The sequence below is a fragment of the Temnothorax nylanderi genome, unplaced genomic scaffold (assembly GCF_030848795.1).
Source record: "Temnothorax nylanderi isolate EJ_2023f unplaced genomic scaffold, tnyl_v1.0 TNYL_tig0104_pilon, whole genome shotgun sequence".
Lineage (NCBI taxonomy): Eukaryota > Metazoa > Arthropoda > Insecta > Hymenoptera > Formicidae > Temnothorax > Temnothorax nylanderi.
Window position 1 is genome coordinate 313,960 of NW_027249166.1, and position 21,815 is coordinate 335,774.

At 40.9% G+C, this 21,815-nt stretch overlaps 2 protein-coding genes across 4 annotated transcripts; both read left to right on the top strand.

Annotated features, from left to right (window-relative positions):
- The first annotated feature begins 303 nt into the window (after positions 1-303).
- Ef1a-f2 (elongation factor 1-alpha F2) lies at positions 304-4,862 on the top strand. Of its 3 annotated transcripts, none has more exons than XM_071712024.1 (5): positions 304-462; positions 2,188-2,363; positions 2,660-3,268; positions 3,478-3,753; positions 3,979-4,862. In XM_071712024.1, the coding sequence occupies exons 2-5, from the start codon at positions 2,220-2,222 to the stop codon at positions 4,333-4,335; spliced, it is 1,386 nt and encodes a 461-aa protein (XP_071568125.1). In that variant the 5' UTR covers positions 304-462; positions 2,188-2,219; the 3' UTR covers positions 4,336-4,862. The 3 variants fall into 3 exon arrangements, with proteins under 3 accessions (XP_071568125.1, XP_071568126.1, XP_071568127.1); XM_071712025.1 differs by having other exon boundaries at positions 361-384; XM_071712026.1 differs by lacking the exon at positions 304-462 and adding an exon at positions 2,070-2,093.
- A 3,759-nt stretch (positions 4,863-8,621) lies between these two features.
- On the top strand, positions 8,622-16,063 carry Rich (guanine nucleotide exchange factor subunit Rich). Its single transcript, XM_071712013.1, has 12 exons — positions 8,622-8,903; positions 9,529-9,792; positions 9,957-10,363; positions 10,486-11,113; positions 11,346-11,709; positions 11,800-12,344; positions 12,543-13,032; positions 13,114-13,396; positions 13,592-14,046; positions 14,192-14,354; positions 14,454-14,642; positions 14,973-16,063. The coding sequence occupies exons 1-12, from the start codon at positions 8,769-8,771 to the stop codon at positions 15,298-15,300; spliced, it is 4,251 nt and encodes a 1,416-aa protein (XP_071568114.1). The 5' UTR covers positions 8,622-8,768; the 3' UTR covers positions 15,301-16,063.
- The last annotated feature ends 5,752 nt before the right edge of the window (positions 16,064-21,815 follow it).

Consider the following 21,815-nt stretch of genomic DNA (forward strand, 5'->3'; position numbering starts at 1 on the left):
CGGCGCTTGCACGTGCACGCACGAGGGCCCGACGCATCCACGTGTGTGTGCGCGAGCGCGCGCACGCGCACGCGCAACCGTAGCCTCGAACCCAGACGCGTTTGACGACGAAGGTGGCGACGGGGGAAACGTCCTTTTTCCAATCACGAAATTATCCAAGGCGGCTGAAAATTGAGGAAAGTATCGGCGATTATAAAACAAACGTATATAATTCGCGTTTATCTTCTCGTAAATTATGCAGTAAAATAAGAGCGGCGCCTGCGCGTGGCGGCGCCAGCGTCGCGCACGGCGGCGCGGCTGGGCTCGAGGCTTACCGTCCCCGAAAAACGCCGTATGCGCATGTCACTTGGTGAGCACGGTCTCTTTCTGTCGTGGCACCTGGAGGTGAGTGGTTGTTCGTAGTTCGCGCACCGGTCGACTTATCCGACGAATCTCAGCCGAGGATACCGCATCGGGCGACAGGTACGGAATAGAACGACCGACGGGACCGCGGCGTGCTGTGCTGTGCGTATAGTTTCGCGATCGCGTCGCGGCCGGCCGCGCGAAAATTCACCCGCAACTCGTTTCGGCCGCGAGACGGTCAAGTGCCGCATGGCCGGTCGTCGTACGGCCGCCGCGCCGAGAAGACCTCTCCTTTCCCGTCCGTCCGTCGCCGGCCGTCGGCCGTCGGCACCCGCGGCGCGTACCGGCGCGCCGACGACGAGCGTCGTCCCGTGTGGGATCGTCGTCGGTCGCGAAAATAAAATCGCGAGCGGGAGAAAAAACGCCGGTCGAGCCGGTGGCGGCGGCGGCGGCGGACGCCGTTCGAGATCGCGAGAGGAGCGGACCGGATGCACTATGGCGGCCGCGCTTGTCAGAGCGCTGGAACTCGCGGCGATCGCGGGGCTAGAGAGATTCGAGGAGGTTCGCCCGCGCGGCGGCGAAAATTCCGCGATCGTCCGTCGCTCGGTTGCGCGCGCGCGCACGTTGCTCGACACCGAAAAATCGCCGCGATGCCTCGCGGCAGGACGCGTGCGGAGCCAGAGAACCGGAAACGCGAGGTTAAAGGTGCTCTCCTTCTCTCTCTCTCTCGCGGGGAGCCGCGAGTCCGCCCGGAGGCCGTGTGCAACGCCGACGGCACGACTCGCCCCGGCGGCCTCTGGAACGTGCCTTCTGGAAATCGATTCGCGAAGAGGATACGACCGGGACACGTCGCGCCGGCTTTCGGCAAAAACGATATTCTCCCGTTAGCGCGAGAATCGGAGTTAAAGATCCGCGGAAGAATCGCGTACCGTCTCGGGCAGCAAGGTCGTCGGATCGCGCGGGGGAAGGGAGAAACCTCGTCGGGTTTCGTAAGGAGAGAAAAAAAAAACTGGGCGGTATCTCTCGAGCAGAGGAAGCGATTCCCCGAAGCGATAACGGTCGGCCTCGCGATCCCGTCGCGTTCCATCACGCTCGCCGCGAATCGCCGGCTGTAATTGGCATCCGGAGGCTCGGCGGGGCCCTCGCCGTAATTTTCCATCGCGAGCTGCTGGACCGCGAGAGAGACAGGCGACGGCGGCGGCGGCGGCGACAGCACATTTGGCCACCTGATCCGCCACGTTCGTCTCCGAGATTAGCCGCCCGCGATTCCGTCGAGAGCGGGCGAAATTTCACGGTCCATTCGGCGAGTTTCGTAAGAGGGAAAGAAAGAAAGAGGGGAAAAAAAAAAGAAAAAAAGAGAGAGAGGATCCGTAATAACGTGGCATCGCGCGCGCGGTGCCGAGCGTCGCGGACAATCGTGGCAACAGCGCGCCGCTCCTCCTCGTCACTTACAAAATGGCGGCCGGCTGCCATGCCATTCTCGAATATTCACGTTCGGCCACGTGGACGGGCGGACAAAGACCGCCGGATGTCCCCCGATCGGGTCCACGCGCGGCGGCGTTCGACATGCGTCCGGGAAAAACCGTTGCACCATCTGGCGCAACGCGTGGCCGGCGCGAAATCGGACGGGAGACGCGAATCGCGGTGATTCCCCCCGCGGAGCCTCGGTTGCTCCGGACACCACGTTCGGTTCCATATTGCGGCATCGCGATTATCAATTGATCTCGATACGGATGGTCGGATAGTCTCCGGTGCGCGAATTAGATACGAATTAAATGTAATGCGATCGAAAGCCTGAATTTTCTTCGGGTGGCGTGCTCTAACTCGCATTTTCTTTATTCTCAGATTACTAGAGGAAGTCGCCTAAAACTACAAACATGGGCAAGGAGAAGATTCACATTAATATCGTCGTTATCGGACACGTCGATTCCGGCAAGTCGACCACCACCGGTCATTTGATCTACAAATGCGGTGGTATCGACAAGCGTACCATTGAGAAGTTCGAGAAAGAAGCCCAGGAGGTAACGTCCCACAATTTCTATACAATATAAAAGTATATAACCGGTGTGTTAGCGTGGCCTGCAGTATGACTCGTTGCGACATGGTGATGATACATTTTTTTTCTCATTCGCGGTTTCCACCCGAGGAACCATTTTTGAATCCGTTGACGGCCTAGAGTGTCTGAATGTCATTTTCAATAATATTGAAATAATAAAGTCTTTATCAATAATATTAGAACGTTAAAACGCATCTAATAATGATAATAGAAGAATCTGATATGGAATAAATCTAATTGAGATGATTGTTGTTTTTTTAGATGGGCAAAGGTTCCTTCAAATACGCCTGGGTACTCGACAAACTCAAAGCCGAACGTGAGCGTGGTATCACCATTGATATCGCCCTGTGGAAGTTCGAGACCGCCAAATACTACGTGACGATCATCGATGCTCCCGGACACAGAGATTTTATCAAAAACATGATCACCGGTACCTCGCAGGCCGATTGCGCGGTGCTGATCGTTGCCGCTGGTACTGGTGAATTTGAGGCTGGAATTTCAAAGAATGGACAGACCCGCGAGCACGCTCTTCTCGCGTTCACCCTCGGCGTCAAACAGTTGATTGTTGGAGTTAATAAAATGGATTCCACCGAGCCCCCGTACTCCGAGACCCGATTCGAGGAAATTAAGAAGGAAGTATCGTCCTACATCAAGAAGATTGGTTATAACCCGGCCGCTGTTGCGTTCGTGCCGATCTCCGGCTGGCACGGAGACAACATGCTGGAGCAATCTTCCAAGATGCCCTGGTTCAAGGGATGGGCCGTGGAGCGTAAGGAAGGCAAGGCTGAAGGTAAATGCCTTATCGAAGCTCTGGACGCCATCCTGCCACCCAGCAGGCCGACTGACAAGGCTCTCCGTCTTCCCCTTCAGGTAACGTTGTCTTAATTTCGCTATTCTCAATCTTCACGCGAGTAATTTTACATGATGATATGATTTTACAATTTCATTCGTGGTTTCCACCGGAGGATTTTTAATCCTTTGACGGCCAAAGTTTGTCTGATTCTACGCGATATTATAAAGTGAATGATTAACTTTATTGAAATGGAATAACATGTTTTAACATTTTATCGTAATTGCAGGACGTGTACAAGATCGGCGGTATTGGAACAGTACCCGTCGGCCGTGTTGAGACCGGTGTATTGAAACCTGGTATGGTTGTTACCTTTGCACCCGCTGGATTGACCACTGAAGTTAAGTCCGTCGAGATGCACCACGAAGCCCTTCAGGAGGCCGTGCCCGGCGACAACGTTGGTTTCAACGTCAAGAACGTGTCCGTTAAGGAACTGCGTCGTGGATACGTCGCTGGAGATTCCAAGAACAATCCGCCCAAGGGTGCCGCCGACTTTACCGCACAGGTACGCTCGTTAAACTTAATTCTACTCGTTTTAATTTATCTTTTCGACACTATGATGAGAAACTAATGTCTTCATTCGCGGTTTCCACCAGAAGTTTTCTGATGATGGTTGAATGCGTCTGAGTGTCTTGATATTTAAATATAAAAATTAAATGTTATTAACTTTTAAGGCATTTTGAAACATGTAAATTATGAGCATGTAATTAATGCAATTGTCCATTTACAGGTCATCGTGCTTAATCACCCTGGTCAAATCAGCAACGGATACACGCCCGTATTGGATTGCCATACTGCCCACATCGCCTGCAAATTTGCAGAGATCAAGGAGAAGTGCGACCGCCGTACCGGCAAGACCACCGAAGAGAACCCGAAAGCCATCAAGTCCGGTGACGCCGCCATCGTCGTCCTGGTACCCAGCAAGCCTATGTGCGTTGAGTCTTTCCAGGAGTTCCCGCCCTTGGGACGTTTCGCTGTCCGTGACATGCGTCAGACAGTAGCTGTCGGTGTCATCAAGGCCGTCACCTTTAAGGATCAAACGGGCAAAGTCACCAAGGCCGCTGAGAAAGCCCAGAAGAAGAAATAACTATTGTAATAGTTTCCGTGCATACACCGATAGTTTCCGTGCGAATATGCCGCCGGGCGAACAACGGCGTACACCAGCCGACGTAACTCACCCTCCTTTGCACGACTCGCAGGAGACGAATTCGACAGCATTGTCTACAGCGGAGTACCTCGTGAGGACTTTAACGCGAGCTACGATCGGGAATGAGAAAGCAACGATCCAATCGCGAAGATTGGCGCTTCGTGCATGCGAGATCGCGCGGCTACCGCGCTTCCTCGACACGCGGACATTTCGCTTGTCGAAATGGCTCCGTCATTTTTTTCACCGCAAGGAGTTTCGCAGGAAAGAACACGGGAGACATTTTGCCGCTGGCCGATATGTATTTTTCGTCTCGTGGGAGTCGCTAGGAGGAAGAGCGAACTTCGCGCGAGCTATCGTAAACAACGTACACCTACCAACTACTTCATAACGAACATCAACATAATTTAGCGCGGCTTAATTATATTTTCTAATTACTATACGGAAATAAATTCTGTATATATCCGATACTCGAGAAGAAACATGTCATTATTACTCTACATCGACATAGTTACTCGATTGGTGACTTGTCAAGTTTATCATCATCCTTTTAAAGAAACGTTTCATTTATCGCTCTCACATCTACGGTAGCTATACGGTCTGATCAGAAGAAAAATAATATATATATTGCGGCGATGTCCGTATATCATTTTGTCTTGGTAGCTTTTTTATATTAATCGTTCAGACTATTAATTCAGGAAATTTAGGCTAGAGAAGGCAACGGTAGTAGGTCTTGACAAAGATAGATTTCGTTGGGATAATGGGACCTGTAATTTCCTCTAATTATCTTTCCATTCAATTGTAGGTAAGACAAGTTGTATCCTGATGGGAAAAAGAGACTTTTTCTACGAAATATTCCTTTTATCAACTAACGTCAAACGAGAAGTGCATGCGCAGAAAAAAGAACTGCTTTTACAATGACTCGGTATCCTTTACCTTCCCGCGATTCTTCTACAAACGACGCGAATTTGTTAACGGTTTTCTGTACATACATATAAATACCAGCGATGACGAGTAAGAGCGAAAATAAAGAAGCTGCGCGGAAACGAGATGCCGGTGATTCACTATCACCAGTACGCAAAACCCGATTCCCTGTCTTCCTTGCAACCTGCTCGGATGCTGCATCGACACTTCCACGAAGACTCGGAAGGAACGCTGTTCGATAAAGGCATGAAATCCACGTAAGCGCAATTTATTTAGTGGCACACGTATGAGACTCGAGGCAGTGCAAATATAGGGCAGAATTTTTTAATCACGGCATATGGTCAACTAAATGGAAATTCATATGCATGGCGGCGACTAGCCAATTTATTCCGCTGTAACCTGTACGAGAAAAAAACCTACTATATTATTTATATGAAAAACGCGCGAAGCTTAATATTGTCATGTATACAGCGTTTATTAAAACTGTTAACAAATAATAATTAGAAACCGGTATGTTTTCACATCTAGTAGTACCATTTGTCTTTTACGCTGCATATACGAATTGTTGCAATATTTATATTTCGTTTTATCATTTATTTATTGATTTAAAAGGACTGCTATATCGCATTGTCTCAATTCTTCTATATGAATAAGTTGCGATTATGTATTTAATACGCATTAAATGATGAGGTATTTCGTTTCAAGTGCAGGCATTTCGTGAAATATAAAAAGCATTTGGAGTAATCAATGTCGCTATCTCTTTTTCATTTAATTAAAATGTATACTGGATGTATAAATATTAAAATACAAAAATTGCATTAACTATGGGCATGCATGATATGTGTTATGTATTGAATTAGTATATCAATCTTAGTACGAATAACAAAAAAGAGAGTTTATGATAAACAATCTTGGAATTTTAGTTTTAGCATCACCTTTTATTTTATTTCTTATTTTTTCTTATACTGCTTGATACTTTGTCAGTTTTTCAGAGTTTGGAAAGTATGAGAATTTTTATTTTGCAAGAACTTGTGCCGTTGAAATCGAAGCTCAAAAAAATATGAACGAAGTATAAAAAGAATCAAGCGATAGGTGGCACTTGGTAACTCTAGCAATTTCAACATTTAAACAGCAAAAACCCCAGAGTCTGAAAAATTGGCAAGATAAATCAGACGTGAGTTCACATTGGCTTATACTCCTAAAATATTGTTCCCAAAAACCACAAAAATTGGTAGAGTATCGAAAAATTTAGGTAATCAGGTAAGACATGGCGCGACTCAAGATCTCTTGTAATCTATATTACAAAATCACGTCACGTTACTTCAGGATGACGCAGTCTGACATGATGCATGAACATTTGGATGAATGCACGCCCAGGCACGTTCTAACCAGCACGTGTCCAAGCATTTACTACTTTTGACCAGAGAGAAGGCTTCTCTCTGCTTTGACTATGAAAGTATGAATTGTCAGTTGCTACAAATCCCCATATTTTTCCTATGAGATTTCTATGCGTCGCCAGAGAGGAACCTCTGGCAAGTGGCAACGCAATAATGGTCGCATTCGGCGGAAAAGCAGCTCCATAACCATTTTATACCAATGTAGATTGACTTTAATCTCGGTTTAATTTACTTTTCACCTTTGTCTAATTGTTAGAACTAGAAAAAGACAAAAAATAAGAGTTTAGAGATTAAAGTTAATCTGCATTGATAGAAATGGACATCAGTGAACGCTTAATAGTTTTTTTATTACGATTGGTTTCTATTTAGATCCAAGAAGGGACTAAAAGCAAGAACTAATCATTAAAGAATCTGTCTGTAAAAGTGCTTATTATGCTGCTCTACAACTGTTGCAAAAAGTGGATCTGATTGGTATGCTTTTATAATTTTCGCCGAAGCTTAGAGTATACACCAATCAAATTGCCTCTCTCTGTACATACTATTTGACGTTATGAATACGTATTGATAATTATTATGTCACGTACTTCTGCTATCGGACTTTGCGGAATTAATACTTCCTTTCAGAAGGAAACAATAAAAAAAAGGAACAGAAGGAAATTTCCATGCATTGATCTACGAATTGTATCGCTAATACTTATAGGAACATCAAAGCTCGATAATTATTTCCATTGGGATGTATATGTATATGTCAATTGTTCTTAAAGCTTACAATTTATTTCATTTTTTTTTTGCTCATAATTTTCAACTTTTCAACCAATCTCTCATAAACTTTCATAGATGTATGAAATGATAATTGGGAGTTAATTATATCCATGCAGAATTCTTCATTACACGTTGAATAATTTTATGTGGGAAATCTCCCTCTTTATTCAAAATGTAATACACGTTATGATCTAAACACATTCACCGCTATGACACTGAATTTCTTATTTATGCCATTGTTGATCACTGGTGATCATCATCGGACGACAGTTAAATAACATTCACAAATTCTTTTTTACAACTCAATATGTTAAATTTAATTTAAAATTCATTATTACTTATTCTATTGTCGAGGTGCTGAATAAGTCAGATGCTAGACTAATTTATACCTATCAAGGAGAAATCCGGGTTCGGATTCCTGGACTTACCACCCCACGTATTAAAATATTTTACTATCTTTTTAAATATAAATATATCTATCCAACGTAAATCGAAAGCTAAAATACAATAGCAATAATGTGTTAAAACAAAAAATTGAAATTAGATCTAAAAAAGATCGAAAATCTAAAAATTCGATCTGAAAAATTCGTTCACTTTACGCATGACCATGTTTTTCATATATCTGTATCTAACCGTTTAAACCTTTTTGTCCGTCTCACATTCTTCCTATTTTTCAAATTAAATTGGGAGCAATATTCCTCCAATTCCTGAAAATTATATATCATATATATAAATAAATAGAAGAACATACAGAATATACAATTCTAGTATTCCTAGCGCGCGATAATTGGGGAATATTCAATAATAAGAAAATACAAAGTCCAAAATGCATTTAATCGCAATGGCATTCGTTACAAGCAGGACGGCCTTAAAAAATATTGCTTATATACATATACCTTTTCCTTGATACTAGTGCCAGATTAAATAAAATTAAATTGTGCATTATCAGATAAAACCACGCAAATTGCAGATGTAGCACGGACACATACGCACCAAAATGATGTTTTATCAGCAGTGTCGGAAAATGAACGTGGCTATTTCGAAAATGGATGTACTGGCGCTAGTGTACAGGGGCTTTCGACGGTCCCGTGAAAAAGACCCCGGGATGGCCTCTCTGCTCTCTTCAGACTCTCAGGCTTCTCTCTGTCCAAAGTCTCCTGTCTCGCTATGTCGAGGTTAGGGACGTTAGGGTTAGGGAGTGTTTACTTGTCAAACCCGCGGCGTCGTGGGAAGACGTAGGCGAAACATGAGGGAGATCTGAGAAGGTCTGACGGCACGCTCTCGCGCGAAATCATGTTTTTCCCCGTAGGATGGCCGCGGGTCCTCAACACCTGCGAGCAGGGCAAGATAAACGCGGTGGTGTGCAACAGGGACAAAATTATGTTCGCCATTCTCACCGCGGATGCCATCGTCATCTGGTACTGCAAGGCACGTAATTTAGGCCGAGAACGATCTCCTCTCATCCGTCCAACTCGCAGTTCCAAATCTTGGATTTGGAGCGAGAATTCTGTTAATAACTTCATGTTTAGGAAGATCGGAACTCTGCGCGATTATCTCGTTATAGAACAATATCTGTTTATAATATGTTAACAGCAGGGATATCAAATTTTATTATCTGTACTGAGATCATAAATTTCCGTGTGACTACTCGGGTAGTCAAATCTGTTGAAAACAGATTTAACTGCAGAAATTGAGCAGAATCTGTTATCTTGAAATTATTTAAATTTCACCTAAGTAAATGCTTACAAAGTAACAGATTTTGCTCAATTTTCCTTGATTTCTGTCAACAATCTGCTGTCGAGCTATGTTGACAAGCTCAGCTGGCAGAACGTAAGCAATGTAGACACAGTTGATGCCAATTTGCTGCAATGTTCTGCTCTAATCTGCTGGCAAATTGTTAGATAAATTTCATTGTGACTATACATGCTTTTATGATTCCTTGTACCTTTTACGATTAAATCTTTTACATATGTTAAGCTGCGCATGTTCCCCTTTGTAATTTCCTCAGATGTTTCTGTATCTAATAATTTTTGACACACAATTTATATTGCAGCCCTGTGTACCGATTGTATTTAGCAGACGGTCCGCAAATTCTTTGTGGCAACATGGTGAGAACGTCTTGGTGCAATGGAGGCCAGACTCGAGTATGCTGGTTATCGCCACGTCCGACAGCTACCTGCTGTTCTACAAACTTTCAGACAACAGCGCGGAGGGTCGGGGACTTTACGAACAACGAGACTCGCCGGTTACCAGCTTGAAACGGGATAGCGCAGAATTATTTATCAAAGAAGTCATTCCATCCCTCGTCTTGAGTTTCGTGAGTTCTTTGATAATGTTTCCTTGTCAAGCGCAAAGAGAAATTTTAAGTGAAAATTATTAAAAGTGAAATTAATTGTGTGTTATTAGTTGACCGATTAAATTATTTGGTTCATCAAGGTTGAATGCAAATAGTGATTTAACTTTATCTTATTTATTCCGCAGGAAAAGTCTGCTTGGATCGACGGTGGGATCAGTTCGTTAGTTTGTATACGAGACGAGCTTATGGTAGCGACCAAAACTAGCCATGTGGTGCGCCATAAATGGGACGGCACCGTGAATCGCGACTATTCCTTAGACTTGAGACGTATACCGTTCAGTATTGATCAGCAAATTTCTACGGTGGCCGTACCACTGACGGAGAATAACATTTATGTTACCGATATCGAATATTCACCTCTCGTTGGAGGTTTCGCTATTGTGCTAAATAATGGCAAAGCCGCATTTCTCACTGCTCAATCTTTGAAGTTTGATCCTAATCAAGTGCAGGGAATCTGGGCTCAGGATTTGGACGATGCTACTTGCGCCGCTGTTAATCATAAATATCGGCTAATTGCTATTGGTAGGCAAAAGTAAGTGTCAATTTTACAATGCTATTCTTCAGTTTGTAAATGTATTATTATTATTTTATAAAATGTAACTATAATTTTGATATCTCTGCAACATATTGTGACTCGAATATTTTAATTTGCAGCTCCGAAGGCGTCGTATATTATGTCGATGAAACAACTGGCAGTTTAGAGATGTCGCACACCCTGAGTCTATCCTCCAAGGATTACCCAGGCCGACCGGGTAGCGTCAAATGTCTCAGATGGACGCCCGATAGTTGTGCTATCGCTCTAGCTTGGGAAGGCGGCGGCTTAGCACTGTGGAGTACCTTTGGTGCTCTATTGCTCTGTAGCTTGAAATGGGATTACGGCCTACGTGTGGATCTGACGCACGATAATCCTCTGCATATCCATACGATGGAATGGTCCGCGGAGGGTTATCAGTTGTGGATGCTGCGAGAATCTCCAGGATCTTTGGTTACCAACGAAAACGGCAACACAGCGACTAATTCAAATCGCTCTCTCATTCAACTGGACTTTGCTAAGAGTCCTCTGACTATCAATCCATGTATGGGCCATCATGGACATCTATATCTTCAAGGTGAAGATAGACTGTATTTAAATCTGGGCGCCGGATTATCCTCGACCGCTTCGGGTTTTCATCTTGCCGCCGAAATGCCCAACGACAGTATGCTCCAGACACTCGCCGGCTGCAAACAGTGGCTCGTTGTTCCTATTCCGACTGCATACAGTGGTTCTAATTGGCCGATTCGGGTAAATATAATATTTGAAGAAAACGTATTGCAAATTACTGACAATTTTCATATTATTTAACTTTATTATTCTATCATGTAATTTTGTTGATCATTTGATATTATAAATAATTCGTTAATATAACATTAATGAAAAAGACTTTTAAAAGTTTTGTTTTTTAAATATCTTGTGTAGGTATATCATATTTTTAAATATCATGTGTTAATTCATATATGTGTATTTATGTTTATAGTACACTGCAATAGATAGCGAAGGTTTAAGTCTTGCAGTGGCCGGTCGAACGGGATTAGCTCATTACTCCCTACCTTCGAGAAAATGGAAATTGTTCGGTAACGAGAGTCAAGAGCGAGATTTCATAGTGACTGGTGGATTGCTATGGCATAAAGGATATCTCATAGCCAGCAGTTATTCCATATTGGACGATAAAGATGAGATTAGAATTTATCCGCGCGATACTCGGCTCGATAATAATTATGTCAAGAGCATTAGGATGCCCTCGCAGGTGCTACTATTGAATACGATGAAAGACAGACTCCTAAGTTTCTGTGCCAATGCTCAAATTAGTATCTACGATATGGTGTTGCAAAACGGCGTGGGTAAGTGCGAGATTGCTTCTACATTTTGAAATCGATTTTGAAAAAGTTTCAATCAATCCTCACTCAATGGACATGCTATTATTATTTTAGAAGCTGGCGGCATCGAATTAACGAGAATACAAACGGTGGACATCAGTGGACTGTGCGTACATGCCGCTTGCGTAGTCAGCGCCACGTTGACTTCGATTCGCGCCGAGACCGCTGGCAGTCATCCTCACCCTGAGAGTCTCCTGCTGAACGTCTCCGGACGTCTTCTCATGGTACAACGTGAACATTCTACCGACAATTCGGAGGTCCTCTTCACATGCGGCGCGCCGACAGTATTAGCATCCTACGTCGAGAACGTTTGGGTACCGTCGCGCTCAAGGAGGGACAAGCCGCACTTAACTGAGGCTCTGTGGTTGTTCTGCGGGGCTCACGGAATGCGAGTTTGGTTGCCGCTATTCCGTAATCATCAGGAGAAAGCCCATGCCTTTATGAGCAAGCGGATAATGCTACCATTTCACTTGCGCATTTACCCATTGGCGATACTCTTTGAAGACGCGATTCTACTGGGAGCCGAAAACGATACCGTACTATTCACGTCGGATACTAACTCGCCCTTTTCACTGCCCTTCAATTTATTGGAGCTTACGGTATTAATTTTATTTCTTTCTATATGTAGACAACTCTGACATGTACAAATAAATTTAATGACATATTAGTTAGGATAATTTATCAAGTTCTCAAGGAATTATTCAGAAATTATTCAGAAGATTAACAATTTTATTATTTTTAATTATTTCTTATTATTTCTAATTATGTAACTTAAATGTAGTGACTTTATATTCCAGAGTCAAGTGTATCTGCATCAGATTCTGCGTCAATTGATACATCGGAACTTGGGCTATCACGCGTGGGAAATAGCGCGTTCGTGCTCAGCATTGCCGTATTTCCCGCATTCATTGGAACTGTTGCTTCACGAAGTCCTCGAGGAGGAAGCGACGAGCAAGGACCCGATCCCGGATGCTCAACTACCGTCCGTCGTGGAGTTTATCCGCGAGTTCCCCGGTGTTTGGGCCAGAGCCGTCGTGCAATGCGCTCGCAAGACCGAAATCGCGCTTTGGCCGTACCTGTTCTCTGTCGCCGGTCCGCCGAAGAAGCTACTGCAAGATTGTTTGCAGCGTCAGCAACTCGATACCGCCGCCAGTTATCTGATCATTCTACAGAATTTAGAGCCATCCTCTGTCAGCAGGCAACACGCCACGTTACTGTTAGATGCCGCGTTAGAGCAAGGTAGATGGGAGCTATCGAGGGATCTTGTGAGATTTCTTAGAGCAATCGGTAAATAATCTCATAAATCTTTGTAAATATATAATTAATTGTACTTATAAAATTAACATTAAATTTCTTTTCTAAATTTAGATCCGAATGACGTGGAGTCACCACGTACATCATGGAGTAGCAGTGCGAAACTGGTAGGCCCTCCCCAGACACCTCCTCTTTCTCCGCACGAGGATGATCTAGCCTTGGTCTTGGGCACTATGCAAGTTTCAAGGAGCCGCAGTTATAGTACCACGGTTACGCCCAAAGTGCAATCAGAGAAAGACGTCGCGCCGTCCTCTATGCTCGAGAAAACCCGGAACGTTGTTATGAGGCGAAAGAAATCGGTTCCGACAGTAAAATCGAGCGAGAAAACAGAAAACAAGTAAGTTTTTCCTTTTCATTTAAAAGTAGATATTACCATAGAGTTACGTGAATATTCAATATTTAAGACATCTAGAGAATCACATAAAATAAGCTAAAACAAAATATATTTAAAGCAAGTCTTACAAATTTTCTATTTTATTCTCTTTTCTTTTGCTGCCGAACTAAAACTAATCAAATATATATATTTTTTCAGAGAAGGATCGGCGGAGGAGTTCTTCATTGATGTCATTTTGCAACGTCACGCCCGGCGGCTGCTTTCAGCTCGCCGCTTGACCGACTTGGGTAGATTCGCAGCCCGTCTTGACTTTCATCTAGTGACATGGTTCGCTCGAGAGCGTGATAGAGCAGCGAAAATTGACGATTATGTGGGCACGTTGAAGGCAGTCCACGAAGACTTTGCATTTCCATACCCGACACTTTCGTTGCCAACACTGCAGAAACTTCGGAGATCCAGCCTCACCTCTCTACACTCCATAGTATCCGATGACGAGACCTTGTCCCCGAACTTGGTCGTCGACGTACCTGACAGCGGATACACTAGTCTTCCAAGCGGTAGACCACCGTATACAACGTTGGTCTCACCCGTCGCGAGCTTAGAGACGCAATTTCCGACCGCAGAAGCCAAATTAACGCCGAACCTGATAAATGGTGAGTCCTTCGTTAGAGGTAATTCGAGAGGTAAACTTCTATTCAAGTAAAATTTTTTTAAAAAGATGCAAGTTATATATTCTTATAGCAAAAGATCTTTGTGCACTAATAATTTCTTTTTTTTGCGTTTGATTTGTAATTTCAGATGCCAACAGTGTTCTTAGCGATACTAGTACAATCTGGAGAGATGATGCGGACTCCATGGTTGGCTCTGTGTGCTGGGTCTCACCGGAGTCAGTGGGACCTACAGAAGTCAATCAAGCCTCATTGACTTCCCCATCAATCGGTCGGGCAGAAGTACAGCTTAGGTATAAATATATGCATATTTTCTTAATTGAAAATCAAAATTAAGAAATTACTGTTGTTTATCTTTTATATCTACATGTTTATCTTTAAATCTTTAACAGGTATTTACTGCAACTGTTTCTCGAGGGCAGTTGTCTAGGATGGGCTGCGGTGGTAGCTACTGTTCTTCGAGATGCGGCAGCCATGGCTAGAACCGTCAGAACAGCACATGCACCAATGCAAACTTTCGACTCTATAATCAACCTGAGGGACGGATTACTTACATTGACTAAATGGTCTCATTCGGAATGGTATGTGTACATTATCGCATATATGTATCTTCACGATGTATATATGCGGCAATTTTTTAAAAGTTAAGATTTAAAAATTTAAGTATTTGCTGTACAACAAGCTTGGAGTCTATTCTTTCAATAAGAGATATTTTAAATACATTTTAACGAAGATATTTTCTTAAATTTCTAATTTATTGAGTAACTTATAAAATTTAAATTTTTGCTAGAAAATATTTTTAATTTGCTCGATAATTGACAAGCGTTGATATACGCAATATATTCAATCTATAAGTTAAATTGATTATATTCTCTACAATTTAATTATAAACATTGCTATTCTGATTTCAGTTTGGGATACCGTCCCTTCATGTCCAACATCCAAAGCCAAATATCATTGTTGAATAGATTGGTGATAATAAAGCAGCAGCAGGAACAGGAGCAGATACCGGAAAGCCCTTCGCCGAGTCCGGCTCCATCCGCCGGCAGCAACCAACGCGGTACTCTCTCCCGCTCGAGGCATTCTTCGATTAGTCACGCTTCCAACACAGCTCCACTCGAAGAGGAACGCTCCCACGAATCGCTATTGACCGTCGAGGAGTCCGTATTTCACGGAAGTTACAATAATCTCAACGCCACTGAGGACACGTCGCCGCAGAGCGCTTGCACGATCTCATAAAGAGTGCTTTACGAAAAGGCTGTCCACTTTACTGTGTATTTTACATACCAAATGTTGTAATTGTTTTCATTTAAGACTAAATTTTAAAAGATATTATTTGATTATATGTTTCAGACACATAAGGATTCCGTATATACATATTATATAATTATTACTTCAAAGAGATCTTATTTTAAGGCCGTTGACCAAGGCCTTGATTGTCTTAATATTAAGGATAATTTTTGTAATGCGACAATATTCTGCAAAACTGATACGGACGATGCAGGCTGTTCCCGGAAGTATAATTATAAATCGGAGAAATCCTGGAAATTTGTACATAAAGTTTTGGAACGTCTTTTTATTGACTTTCGAAGATTTTGAATTGTACAGGGTGAAACATGTAAAGGTGAATGATTCACATAAGCATGTGATGTACATAAGCGCTTATGATATTATTGTTTAAGTATACGCTGTGTCGCGAGGAATAAACCTCGAACGCGATGTACGAAGTCGCCAGGGCCAACGGCAATTCTTAAATGATTTTACCGCTGAGTATAAAAGTATGAAATGCTCATTCGCTAATTATGAGCAATAGAGAATAGCAATATAGTGAAATTAATGAATGAACAGCGGTTCAGAGATATTAAATCAAAATTGGCGCATCAAGAGGTCTGATATTATGATAATTATGTAATACGCAAAACAATGAAAATTATTAATAAGCTATTTATACATATTGTATCATAGACGATCATACAAGTATATGTTATATTTTCTCATAAAACTTTTCTGTGCTTATTTTATTAGGTGCTGGAAGATCTACATTCGTCGATAGCTTAACGAACAAGCAAAATCGGAGATATTGATAAAAGGAACATTGATTTACAGCGTAATTCTTAATTATACGTAATACTTTATGGGGTAAAAACAAGAAACATAAAATGACATATAATTAAGAATCATCCTGTATAAGATTCCGAGAGCAGATGCATTATTTTTCAAGATTTATCCGGAATAATAAAAAAAAATTTTTTCTCAAGTCAATTGCAGCTTTCAAAGAAGATGAAAAGTATATAAAATGATATACAATCTATTTCAAGTCATTACCGTTTGTCGTTTGATAAGTTAATTCCACTTAATCCCGCTAGACAGATGATCGATAAGTTATCAGCATCTAAAATACGTTCATCGAATCTAAATATTCAAGTGTATTTACTATCGTCGTATCAATCTTGTGTTCCACATTGCGACACGTTTTTATGGGGAATGTTTGCCTCGCAGGTGTTTCTAATACATCCGATACGTGATATTTCCTCCATTCGATCTAAAAGCAACGATTATTCAGCGCACGAGGAAAGTCCATCTTTATCCTGTGGCACACATAATTAAGGAAAGACGGTATTGCGTTGCGTTATAACAGCGTTTTTGTCGAACTATTATTTCTCAATTTCTGAATTCTTCTACGAAATGTATCTATGAAACTGTGCGTCTTTTACAGAATGGATTACAGTCAATCGCAATCGTGATTGCGTGGACGAGTTTATCGCGGAAAAAGCTAGGTGGTTTCGCAAGGAGGAAAAAAGGAGAAACACGTGCCGAAGATAAGAATGCAAACACTTTCGCGAGATTCCTGAAACTCCGCGCGCAGAAGCACGTGCGAAACAACGAGAGAGTTTGGTCCCGCGATAATAACTACAAATACTCGAGCAAATATTTTAAAGAATCGCGCTGATTCGGAATAAAAGGAATTAAAGGACGTAAGAATCGCGAATGATAGCGCAAACGCAAACGCGCACGACGAAGAATCAGGATTAATAACCGGTTAGTTACGCTCTGTTTTTGATTCACCTTTTTATAAATTTACGGTTTACTTATTATAATTGTGTATAATTCTTTCTTGCTACGATTAATCGTCATTAATTGATTGTTAATTGAAATATCAAAGTGTTCCGCAATCCATTTGAATATAATTAAAATATTTAACTAAATAAGTTGAACATACGACTATAAAACTAATAAAATATCGTGGATATTTTATTGCTGGTCATTGTCATTAAGAGTCATAAGGTGGAAAATCGAAGCGTTTCGTTGCGACTTTTGAACTTGTCCTAACGTGATAATTTATTTCATTCAAAGTTTCACATTTGTATCTCGCGAGCTCACGATTGACGAGAATTCGGGGGTTTGCGTAATGTAACATTAACAGTAAAAGTAGAAAGTGTTTTTTTTTTTTTTTTTACAGAGTAGAGTTTACTTGTTTACTTTATTCGGCTACGTTAACAGTTACACGAGAGGGCCAAACATGTAAATTGGACGGATACAAGTACGGAACGGTGTACGATGTAAAATGTAAACAAACACGTCAGTCGTAGAGACACGATTCCACATTACGGTGGACACGTTTCGTATATCTGTTCGAAAAGTTGAATGTCCTCTATATCGTGGAATTCCCGAGTGACGTGAGTGCATCTCGTTTCGAGAAATTTCTTCTACGGCGATACGTCCGAGATCAAATTTCTGGAATAAGGCAACGTGTTCGGTTCGGCCGGATCAACTTCGACGCAACTCAAGTTCTACCAGGTAAGAGTCGAGGTTATAGAGCGAGGAAACTGATTTATTATTATTTTTTTTTTAATTAGTTCTTTTGAGAAAGAGTGCGAGATTTTCATAAATTATTTGTTTAAAATTTTTATACGTGAAGTAACGTTTATATCATTTTATTTGCGTCCCTTTGCCTTCCCATATTATCACGCGTTACCTTGTACGTACGTATCGGCGATTAAATAATGAAACTGATTTTATTATAATTAGAATAATTATGCTAAGAACTATTTAATTTTATTCAAAGTACGTTTTTCTCTCTGGCATTGACATGGTGTTCTATTGCGGTGTAGCTTTCGGGGAATTTGTCATGTGCTTTATTCGTGCCGCTTTAAATGTCTTCGAAAATAATAATTTCAATTCGAGGCCAATATGGAAATATTATCTATTAACAGGCCAAATCGAATCGATTTGATTTATTTATTTATCTCGTTTTTCAAAAGGTTTTGGTTTTGAGCAGCAATTTCTATTTTCGGTTCGAGAGCGATACGTTGTTCACTCACCTGCTCGTTTGATTTAACGTTCCGTATTTTATTTCCGAGTTTGAAGGGAAAACTTTTTAAAAATATTGGAAATGTGTAACAACCCATGACAAACTAGCTAGAAGCTATACCGAAATCGTTCCAGTGGACAGTGCTGCTCGTTCTATGATGTATTTTGTGAATAGAACAAAATAATTTGTTCTCACAATTTTATAGTAATTATTTTTACTAGTCAGTTTTTTATAGTAATTATTGCAGGTTTTTAAAATAAACTCGTTTCATAGATAAAATTTTTGGAATTATGTTTATTACTCGCAATATGCCTGTAATTATACGCCTGCTTACTGTTATCATTCGTTTCATTATTCATTGTTTTAGTGCCAATTTTTATTTTATTTGTCAGGTGTGGTTAATGTAATCTTTGAAAAAAGTAGGTATACATGATAAACGTCATCTCGCCTAGGTATTTAATAGAATTAGATAGCTCTTCAAGCAATTAAGGATGTAATCTTATCCAACGTTTGACAAAACGAACGCAAACAAACGCGCTTATTTCTGCGGCTGTAAACTTTCTAAAGAAGACATTAACAATTTCGGGCCGAGGATTACTGCAATTTTTAACTTAATTTTCTGCGCTTCCAGCGTGAAGTATATAAGTATTACGGGTACTTACAACTTACAAGGGCTCTGCAAGGAACTTTACATAAAATACGATATCGTTATGTCTTTCGACATTTTAATACGCAATAAGAATCCTTTTTTCCCTTATTTTTTCTTATTATTCCGTTCACGGACCAAGAAAGACCAAGAAAGACTATTAACGTTTCACGTAAAACTTTTTTACACGATCGGGATAATTGGCCGTTACGGAGCTTTAAGTTATAAATTATTGACGTTCGATCACGTCGTGAATTATTAATAAATCGTAATGATAATGCAAATCTATTAAAACCACTAATGTTTAACCGCACTTCGGTTTTAATTGAAAAATATGGAAAAAGTCTATCCGATATTTTACAGAAATAACACGTATATCAATTACTTATTACATATCGGATGTGCTAATGAGAATTTATTCGCACGATGGTATTTTCACGTTAAAGCGATAATCACGTTAACGAGATCGATCGTGAATGAGGTACATCCAATGTTCCGCGAAAACAAATCGGCCAAAATATCGATGGGACATTAGTCGCGTGACGATAATTTTGCGCTGAGTAAACCTGGACACGGGACTAGCTAAGATACGTCATTCGTTGCATGTGATTTCCCGCGGGAATTCCCCTTCGAACAAGTGACATTTCCGTCCTCAGGTATTTATTAGAAATGAAAACGCAAGAGACGATAAAATATACACGCCAATTACACGATAATCGCTTAATTATCGTAATCGTGAAGCTCAAAAAAAAAAGTAGCTGAACGAAACGATCAATGTTTCGCGTATAGTATTTTTAGCTGTTTGTCTATCACATCGGGAAAATTTGTCCGATAAATGATTTTTGCGCCGCGTCGGGTGACGTTGCGGTCGCAGGTTGTTCTTAAATTGTTGCCTGTAAAAACGAGAGAATACCGCAGAAATCGATATTTCAAATTCAAGGTTGCACTTATCAAATATGTAATATAGCCTCTCCTGCGGCGTGCTATTATGTTAAACTTGCAAACCGCGAGGAAATGCGAGTTGAATGTCGATTTTAAGAGGCAATATCTCGGCGACGTGACGGGATAGAAGTTCGATAGTTCAGTAGATCAATCCTGCGAGAAGCTCTCGCAACGAGAGCCACCACGAAAGAGAGACAGAGAGAAAGAGAGAGAAGCGATAAAAGTATATATTTGTCTTGAATATTAAGAGGATGCAGGAGTTCTACGAATAATTCCGCTACATTTAATTTGTCAATAATAATTGCGTCTCCTCGTAATTATTCTTCGAAATATTCAAGCCTCTCATAGGGTCGTATATTACGTCGTTTGTTTGACGCATTAGATTTCCAAGGCGATGCCCAGTCTAATTTGTTTATGTGCGAAATTTGTAGCACGCGCTTTCGCTTATGTACCCGTTACGTCAATTTTTTTTCTCGTACTAGTACCGGAATGCGTCATAAAGTATTTAGAGTGATCGAATTAGAGTGATCGACAGGTTCGTGATCGCGTAAATTGATCCGTGGGGTATGATGGACCATATTGAGATGAAAGCATCGTAATGTGTAATACTGTTTATCCATTTAAATACAGAGAAGCAGTCCGCAGTTCCGTCTACTTAAACAAAGAAACAATAAGAGAAACGTAGCATGAAACATAGGATGAAAACAAAACTATTTGTTAAATATATTAAAATCGGGACTGCATCTGCAGTCCCGATAAATAAGGAATTCTATTCTTTATTTAGTTTCAAGTCGACTTTAGCATTAAAAACAGAATTTTACTTCCAAAGCTTATTTAGTAGTTAACGTCGGAAGTTATAAAATTGCGATAAAAATAATCTATCTTAATAATTAATCTTTTATAAAGATTTTGCAAATTTAAGTGAAACGTCTAGCATTTTTTGTGATAAATAAGTTAACTTTTATTTTATGTTTAAAATCTTGGGTCAATAATTAATCTGCCGAAGTGATCAAACTTCTTAAGTATTAGAAAGCTATTTACATTTAATAATCTCTTAGCGAATAATTTTATTTAGTACTCTTTTAAATTCTCATTCTTTTTTTCTTTTCTCCTCGCTTCTTACGAAATTTTAAAGATAAAAATGAAATAGAACATTACATATCTATATACATATTTTAAGGACGGGGGAATTTATATCCGGAAGTATGATCGAGAAATGAGTGAAAAAAATTAAAGGATATCCGTGGAGATCGTTCAACGTCTATATAGGTTAACATTTTTCTCGTATCTCTATATGGGTCGGTTCGATATGGATTTATTGTCGAACCGCAAAACTCTCTGGCACCGCAGCGTGTTATCAGATTGGTAGATCAACTGAAAGCACGTGACCGATTAAAACGCCGCAAAACAACGGGATTACCTTGAAATCTCATTGCTGGCGCGGAGCGCGAAAAGGCATTTCTGTCCTGGGAGTCCTGGGACCAGTCACGAGGTTTCACGTCACATTTGTATAATATTGCATAAGGCAATAGAAATATTTAAGAAAGTTGAACTTACACTTGACACAGGTATAGCAGTTCTCAACACATATTTAGCTTTCTCTATTTTTATCAGGTTTAATTTTACATTCTTTCGTGTTTTATTTATTTTTATTTGATTCCCTTAGAAATATAAGTTGTTAAAAAATATACAAAAGTTTTGAAATTCTTCAGCCGTAGACATTTTTATTGGATATCGATTATAAAAATATTGGATACTCGATTTCAAAAATAAATTTGATTAACCATTTCTCGGTGCAACAATCAGTTTTTTACAGCAATTTTTTATTATTTATTCGAGTAGCCATTCTCTGTC